General features: G+C 41.8%; 1 protein-coding gene across 1 annotated transcript in view; it reads right to left on the reverse strand.

The window, feature by feature from the left end:
* Positions 1 to 3815, reverse strand: part of LOC119649971 — a 46062-nt gene extending 42247 nt beyond the window's left edge. Inside the window, exon 1 of the mRNA XM_038052407.1 lies at positions 3212 to 3815. Coding sequence (XP_037908335.1) covers positions 3212 to 3384 — 173 coding nt within the window. The 5' untranslated portion in view covers positions 3385 to 3815. The remainder of the gene's footprint in view (positions 1 to 3211) is intronic.
* Between the last annotated feature and the right edge of the window lie 4914 nt (positions 3816 to 8729).

Consider the following 8729-nt stretch of genomic DNA (forward strand, 5'->3'; position numbering starts at 1 on the left):
GCTATGACGATGAAATCCGCGCAGGGTTGTTAGCTCCCAACAGAGCTTATTTCAGTTTACAAAAACTGTTTCGCTCGAAACGTCTCACCATAGGGTCAAAGCTTTTCCAGTATAAGACTACGATCTTGCCAATCCTTTTGTATGTGGCTCTTAGCAAAAAAAAAGTGCGAACTCTTGGTCACGTTCGAGAGATGGACGATTCCGTAGCCTACATAACGACGAAATCTATTAGCAATACCACAACCGTTTGGTTGTGGATAATCCGATAATAGAACGGTAAAGAAGGGGAAACTAGTGATGTTGATGCAACTGTTCTGATACCTATAAATGGAAATGAACTCTTGCAGATTGGACGCCGCCAACCTGGGCAGGCTCCCAATCGACGGCAGAAAAAGTCATTGCGGAAGGAAGCTTCTTCTTGCAGGATGCCAGCAAAGCTGACAATAATCTTTTCAGTACAAGGACCATGGGTTCGGTCTGACTAAATCGGTGGATCGGATGTATTGGTTCAGGAAAATTGGTTTAAAAGTTCTTTGATGAAAGATCCACAAGAGAGCTTGCGTTTTGGTATTAAATTTGTTAGAAGCAATTATACTGAGTCAAGTCTGTGCCCATAACTTAGCTGCGGCCAGGCTAATGGCGGGAGCGGAAACGTCATAGTTGCTTCTGTGGGTCTGCGCTATAACTCCTTGTGTCGTTCGTCAACGCGAGAACTCGGGGATCAGATATTGTATACAGAATTAAGTGGCTTTGAACTCCTAAAGTCTAATGCTAATACTCAATATATCTGTTGGGGAAATCACTTCAAATGGTTTGATGACAGCGAACACAGGGGTGCCGCAATAATTTGTTTCTTAAGGACGCTAAAGTGAAATAGAACTCCTAATAAGAATGAAGGCGGTTTAAACTACAAGGATTCCCAGCATGAATATAAAAGGTTTATAAGAAGTTCGAAATGAATCTCTTCTAGAAAATGCTGTGACAAACTAGAAGGAAAAAGGGACACTTCAAGGAAATGCCGGGTCCTTAAATAGAAAGGCCCGGTCAAGTTCGATTCTTAGAAAACTGGATGATATTTTCACATATTTAAGAGTTGAGTCAATGGAGACTCTATTGGGGGTACAGAATCCTGAGGAAGAGGTAATTCAAGTAAATGGGATAGAATTAGTTGTTTCTGCTAAACCTTCAACACAAAATTGCTGCAACAGAAACTAGAACATTGTAAAGGCTGTGGCTACCAGTGAAAAAGCAAGACCTGTTAAACTATCTTGGAATGCAGCTGGAAAGGATGGTGACTATCCACCGATGTTAAGGAGGGTTTAGAGAATCTAGCCTGACTGTAGCAAATATGTTTCTTATTCATCTTGGTCTGGGCTATTTACTTACCTCATGGCAGAAGATTAGGAAAGTCTTCATACCAAAGCCTGACGAGGGTGACTATTCAAACCCAAAAGACTTCAGGCAAACTAACGTTACTTTCGCTGTCTGAAGGGGCTAGTTGAGTATCACATTCACGATAAAGCACAAAGGCAGATCCGTGAAGTGGGAGCCAACACATTTACTAGCGTGAAAAGTCGTGTGAGTCTGATTTCTATTCCTTGTTTTCCCAAGGTAAAGAGTCCAACAATGAAAGACGAGTAGTAGATCCTAGTAAGGTTTCTAAGGTGTCTGGATTATCGGTGTGAATCTTCTTGACACTATACGCTGCGGGCGAGTATCGTTAAGACCAAAATTTTTCTTTTTGAATGAAAATTCCATATCTACAAATGTGTCTCATACATATTCATACATTCGTAAAAGGTTTCCTCGAACCGAGCAGATCCCTTCCTCCAGCTTTTTATCCCTTATAACCAAACTTCAACTATCTAGAGAAAATGTTTAACGAACAACTGAAATAAGAAACCAAATATCACAACTCCAGTTCTATTCATGTGTACGAGTATCTAAAAGTTTGAACAGTGCTGAATAGTCCCCATCCCGATTAAAGAATATATGCCTGTTGGATAGTATTGGCATATGCGTTGTCAGGACGACCACTGCACGCATTCGGGGAGAATAGCTGAATTTCGATTTTAATGCAACCGTCTAACGAAGTTAGCTATTCTTCCATGCTCAAGTCCTGCTGGAATCGTTTTTCCATGCAGATACACTATGAATGCCTCTCGCATTCAAGGACACTGACTTCTCCCCATTTTTTCGGAACTTATAAGAGTGAAAGATGACAGTTCCGTGCAAATATTGACGAGCCAACTTCTTCGCCGTCCGGTCGAAAAGAAAACGCAATATTCCCGACCCACATTATCGATGTTTCGTATAAAAGATACAGTTTCTATTAGATTACTTCTGGTGTGAGTGGTTGGGAGGAGGAATGCACACTCAAAACGGCGTTTCTCATTTTTTCGGGAATTTCATTTTCAATACCACTTCCACCGACCGAGGGGAGTACCGTCGATTTAATATGATTTCCTTGAGGGAATGAAATCCAAAAAAAAAAAAAAAATTGAGTGAAGACGAACACGAATAAAAGGACGAGAAGAAGGATAACAGTCTGGAGAGCACTTGTGGCTTAATTGAGAAGCGAATTTTTGAGGAGTTTTCCTTTCTCGGCACCCTTGAAGTTTTGTTGACGTTGATGGTGTTTTTGTTGAAGATTTGCATCCAATATGCCTTAACATTCGATTTTCTATCTGATTTTTTTGTGGATTTCACGGAAATGTAACAACAACAGGTTGCTTGCTATTACATGCAATATTTTAAGGATAATATTGAACGAATGGTCTTTGGTGGTGGAAGGATGATTTGTTTCCCTTTCAAGTGCAAACGTTTGCTGATTGCTACGCGCTTCGAGAGTGGAAAGGAAATTAAACATCATACGCTTGATTAAACCATGATAAAATGGGGCTTTGATTCATTTCAAGGGAACTGGAGGATTATAGAGTGGTTTGTTGGTAGAAGTTTTCCCAACGGTATTTAGAAACATATTTTCCGCCACTCGTGTAATATTCAGGTTGAAAAGTTCGTTTGCTTTTCAAGATGTTAGTTCTCTTCTTGGACGACTAGGTCCTGAGTTAGAAAAATCCCTTCCAAATTTGATAAGCTTTAAGAACCCATTTACTTTTTGTGGTAGCCGCGCATACCTGTAACCTGCGCGGCATTCCTTGCAATCTTATACTAACTCATAAAATTTGCTAATAACATAAAATATAATTACCTTGCCATCAATAAAATCCGATGAGCATAAACTCGTTCTTCTTCACGTCCCAGCAGGAAGACCACATCGGCGCTCTCTTGATCTTCCGATAGCCGAAGAAGATCATCAAGAAGCTGCGGCAAACCAGCCATTGCTTTATCACAAAGTGGTGTTGGTGGTACACGTGTTCCCATCTTAGGTTCATAAAATTTGGTAGCACTTCTTGCCCTTATCAAATTCTTGTTGATATTCAGATTGAAGATTTTTAATTATCACAGAGAATTCACAAAACAGCTTTTGTGCCGAATTCAAGCAAACACCGGTTGTGCTCAACGAGATGAGAAGATATAAACAAACCACAAATACACTCGCAGAGATGTCAGTATGTGTTAAATTGGTCCAGCGACTGACAATTCTTAAGCGCTTGGTTTCACGGGGATGAAGTTTCAAACGATTTTTCAAACTTCTTAATGCCTTTCCGGGGACGAAATTTACTTTAAAACACTAAACAGAATTTCTTAAACAATTTAAGATACTTTTCAGGATTATTTTTCCTTTGAATCTAGCTAAAATCACTTGACAGTTGGAACAATAACAAGATCTCGACCGAACGTTGTGTCTGCAAAGTTACTCACCGTCGGTAATACCCTTTCTTACCTGTTGCTTAATAGCTGTAACAGTCCGATCTTAAGAAGAGAGACATCTTAAGATACGTTGTGCGTTGTCCATACCAACAACTTTTGAGATACCGCGGGTTCATTGAGAGTTCGAAAGAAGTTTGTTCGGATTTTGTTGTATTCCAATGGCTGAATTTATCAGCAGGTTGGAGTCTGAGCTCTCAAAACTAGTTTGCCCGTTTTGCTAAAGGTGAATATTTACTGTTTGGTTGCAACAGGTAATTGTGCTGCTCTGCAGATTCGGTGCTCACCTGAAGATCGTTTGAGAAATCAGTGCTACCGTATTGGGAAAATTTAAACGCTATCATGAGGAAGATAGGGGCAATGTTGCAGTGAGATTTTTCAATTAGATTTTATTGAAATTAGTAGGATAGGTGTAGCATCCATATACAAAGTCGAGGGTGAAAGGAGAGATCAAGCTCCGCGAAAAGAACGCCGGATGTGTCGTCGCTACGTGTAATTTTGAGGAATTGCAGGAGACAACATCAGAAGATGCAGAGTAGTCCATCAGATAATTGCAAATTGTGAAAAGAACACAAATTTAAGCGAAAGTCCTGAATTATTGCGGGTAAAGGAGACCGGTATTGTCAATTAGAGAAAGTTCTTAGAAGAATGAGAAGAGAATGTTCGTCATTCGAACTCTGAATTATCTCACAGCTAGCTGTGGAAGGGAGGTCAAATCACGCAATATTGAAGGACGTTTTTAACGAGGGAGTTGAAGAGAGTTATGACATATTCGATAGACGTAACGTCTGCAGAGGATCCAAGAATGAAGACAAACATTCTACAAACACGATTAGTATTATTGAGCCACAGAGAATTCAAGCGTAACATGTTCATGAAGATTCTTAGCTCCTGGAATGAGTTCAGATATGATCAAGTTCGACTACTAAAAGAGGTAAAAGGTGTTAAGGATGATTCGATCGATTGACAGCCAATCAAGTTATTTATATATAGAATATCGCCGCATCAGAGTCTCTAAATTTGAATGCAGAGAAGTCCAGTTTAATGGGAACGAAACGAGTACAAAGAGTGTTGGGCCGTTGAAACAGAGAAAGAACGGGTAGCTGAAAAAGGAGAGGTGTTCATTGATAAAAATGATGACAGAAGAGCCAAAATGGAGTCCTGAGCAGCTCCAGGGGAAGGAAAACAGAATGTGCCACGACAAAGGATACCCTAGAGAATTGATTACCAAATCAGGAGGTGAAGGGGGAAGGGAGAAATGGGGAAATCGTTTTGAAAAAATTGCTAAAAGCAACATGAACTTTTCGTTGTGAGTAAGGACACTTAAGAACAGAGTTAATGGAGTCGACAATTTTTGACGCAGTAGACCGATGTCTTATGAAGCCAAGCTGTTATTTTCTAATGAGGCAGCCAGTAATTGAAATGTTCTCAGGGATTTTGGAGGAAAAATAGAGTAGTAAACAGGTAGTTTCTAGGATGAGCAGAATCTCCATTGTTTTTACTAGGGATAGGGAAATGAATGATTGTAGAAAAACTCTCTTTGATTTCTGTTGAATATTATGTTCAGAAGGAGGGATTTGTGCTGTTTTGTGTTTTTTAGAAAAAGTTAACACCGGTGTCAACAACCAAAGACGGGATAATAAGGAGAAACGCTTCAGTTATCAGTTATTTCATTGCGGCAGTGCACAGAATTGAATTGACTAATTGTGTCGACCAATTTAGATATGGTCACAGCTAAGTGCATACATCATTGTCATAGATGATTCTACTACCTTTTGAACAAGAAGTTCACTCTGACTATAGAAGGTAACGTGATGAATATCTGAAGAATGTTAATTTCCTTCGTACGTTACTGTCCTCTGTCATACCCATCAGAAGTAAGTCTGAAGCTGGTATCGGATTAATATTTACTGTATACCTAAGGCGCATCTTCATGTCTTGGGAACCGGCATGAGAGAGAATATTGACTGGGAAGTTCCGGTCCAGAATAAGGAATATTTTAATAGTACAGTCTTACGCGCTAACGGAAATTTCAATCCAGCGGAATTTGAGGCTTTCTATGAGCAGCTCAATGGAGTCGTATTGATTCCAATTCCAATTTGGGCTCAGATATCTGGGAAGATATGATTTTGAACGCTATGACGTTAACGATTTTTAAAACTTCAATCGCTTCGTCATTCGCGGTACGCTGTATGAGCACGATATCTCTCCATTAGGAGACATCGGTGATTTTTAACTGGTCGCTGACGATACCATATAGTTTTCCTAGATAGTCAGGAAACCACCGGGCTTCGCCAAGGTGGTAATTGTGGGGTGTATCAGGAGCCAGCCCTCTAAGGATCCTGGTCTGCTATTGGCACTGAACCCGTATTAGAAGACCAGGATGTCCCGAGTGAACGCTGGTCCGTTCGTGAAATACGGGATGAGTTAAGTCTAAGTCAGGCGTCAAGGAACTAGGGTAGAGACTTTGCCCTGAGAGTATACTAGTTCCTGGTTATTGCGGCTGCTCTCTCACACATAATGAGCTGGTAAGATTTCCATGGAGAATACAGATGAATTAGTAGGAAAGGAGGAAGAGTTGGTTACGATTGGTTTCAGTACGAAGCGCAGCGTTCAGGGAATGCGGCAGCAAAGTCTGGATCACCCGACGGGATACATTACCCTTCTGGGGAAGGAAACACAAGTACCCTGCAGTACTCCTGGCCTGAAAAAAAGCCTAGAGAAAATCGATGAAAGTGGGCTGCCGGCTTTGGACATAAGCCGAGCGGGAACGTAGTCGACTGGCCTTATCAGTAAATTTGCGCAAGTTGTAAAGCAAATGCGATCTGTACCGTTTCTCCTTCCGTCAGTAAGGGCGTGAAAAATGAGCTGATGGAATTGGAGAAGGCGTTATCCTTTTCTGCAGGCAGACATGCGCAGCCTCAGAAGACAGTTAGAGGCAGGAACACGCGCTTGCTGCTAAGAACAAGCGAATTGGGGAAAAAGCGGAAAAGGGAAACCGCGTTTGTTGGGGATTTCATCCAAGTACAGGATAAAATGGAACAATACACCACGTCGTTGGAAATCCGTCTGTACATGATGAAGGCGGATACCGATGGTGTATCATCAAAGAAAGAGGTGAAGAAACAAAGGTGAACTTGATGGTCGGCTCTGTTCATTAAACCAACGGAAGGCAAAACATTTGCGAAAGTTCTTATATTAAGCCAGAAAATAATAGGGCAGAAGTGTCTTCCATACAAAAAAACGAAGTGCGGTGGAGTCCTCATTGAATTAGGCATGAAGATAACTAACAAGAGGACGTTCTAAGAGGCGGTCAACTATGAAAGTAGGCTCTGGTTTCTAGCCTACAACCGATGTGCCCTCTTGTGTGCCATCTTGACTGTTTCATAAAAAAAGCCGACTTAGAGAAGGCCATTAAGCGTGAATGTCCAGAGGTAACTATGGCTAGATAATTATCCTCTCAAAGAGTTTTCGAGGCCCTGCACTGGGAATTGCTAAGCAATAGGCGAGGAAAGTCCTTCGTAACCGTAATCTGATTTGAGTGTTTCGTATGTAGAATGCGAATGCGGATAGCTCCTATAAAATGCTACAAATGCTTGTACTATGGGTACACCTGTACAACGTGCCGGGGAAAGGAAGGCAGTGCATCGTAGAGTAGCCAGATAGCTAACAAAGCGAAGACCTGCAATGCAAATGAGAGTTGTGTTCTTTGCAGGGATTAAGGCGTGTCTGATGAAAGCGTTGCACAGGGGAACTGGAAAGAACGGAGTTGCGTCTAACATGATTTGCGTCGCGTACCAATGTGCAACCGCTCAAAAGTTACTAGCGCAGTTCATTGTGGAAGTAAAAGTTCATCTAGTACTAATCAGCGAACAGTATTGAAACGAGCTTCTAGCTCCATGACATCTCCGCTTATCGAGGGGAATCGTTTATCTAACATCCAATGGGAGGGTGCCGGACTTTCGCCGCTAAGCTGATGTTGTAAACTACGCTGTTTCGGGCACGGAGGGGCGGATGCTGTTAGGTGGTGACTTCACTGCCAGGGTGCTCAGATGAGGTAACTCTAAAGAGAAATGGATCCCGAAAATGGTGACAAAAACGAGGGTTCTAACACCGAACTCACGTTGATGTTTTGGAGCCTAAACTGCGAAGGAAGCACCCCCGACCTAACTGGCACTATCGGTGGATGGGTGGCGAGTTACGCAAGATTTCTGGGCAAGTTACACCCAATGCATCGTATTGAAAGCAATTGATGCTTATTTTCGGCGGTGCTTTCCCTATACGGGAAACGTTACGGTGGTTAACCTCAAGAGATTCTTACAAGGCCTTTGAACAGGTAGAGCTGTGCTGGAGGGCACTTCTAAATTTAGTAAACTACCTGATTACGGAACCCTGCGAGACTTCTCTGCCCCGGATAACTATGACGTCTTGACATCGGCGGAAATTGCCGACCCGGATAAAGAGTCTCATAAGCTCGACTTCAAAAAGCTTTCGACGGCATCATCAGGAGTCTGTTTAGAATGTTCCATGTTCGGAAGGGACCATTCTGGAGAAACTAAAAGGGTCAAGGTAAATTGTTTGCAAAATTTAAAGTACAAATTGGGGTCAAGGTTGCATTGCGCTAGATCCTCCTGTTGTCCTTGTTGTTTTATCAAAAATATGGTAATGCAAGGTTGTCATCGATGTGCTCCGACTGAAGACAAACTCGAACGTGGAACTGTGTCTCGCGTACATACCGGTAGATGTGTTGATTTGAAGGGTGATAACTACAATATTGGCTGCACAATACAAGAAAATCCACTACCCCAGAGTGGGCCGACCAAAAAACACTTGGTACAGAACAGTACGAGAGGAGTGTAGGGTTCTAGGTAAAATCTGAAAAGATCTGTAGACCATTG

Source organism: Hermetia illucens, chromosome 2, assembly GCF_905115235.1.
Source record: "Hermetia illucens chromosome 2, iHerIll2.2.curated.20191125, whole genome shotgun sequence".
Classification (NCBI taxonomy): Eukaryota; Metazoa; Arthropoda; class Insecta; order Diptera; family Stratiomyidae; genus Hermetia; species Hermetia illucens.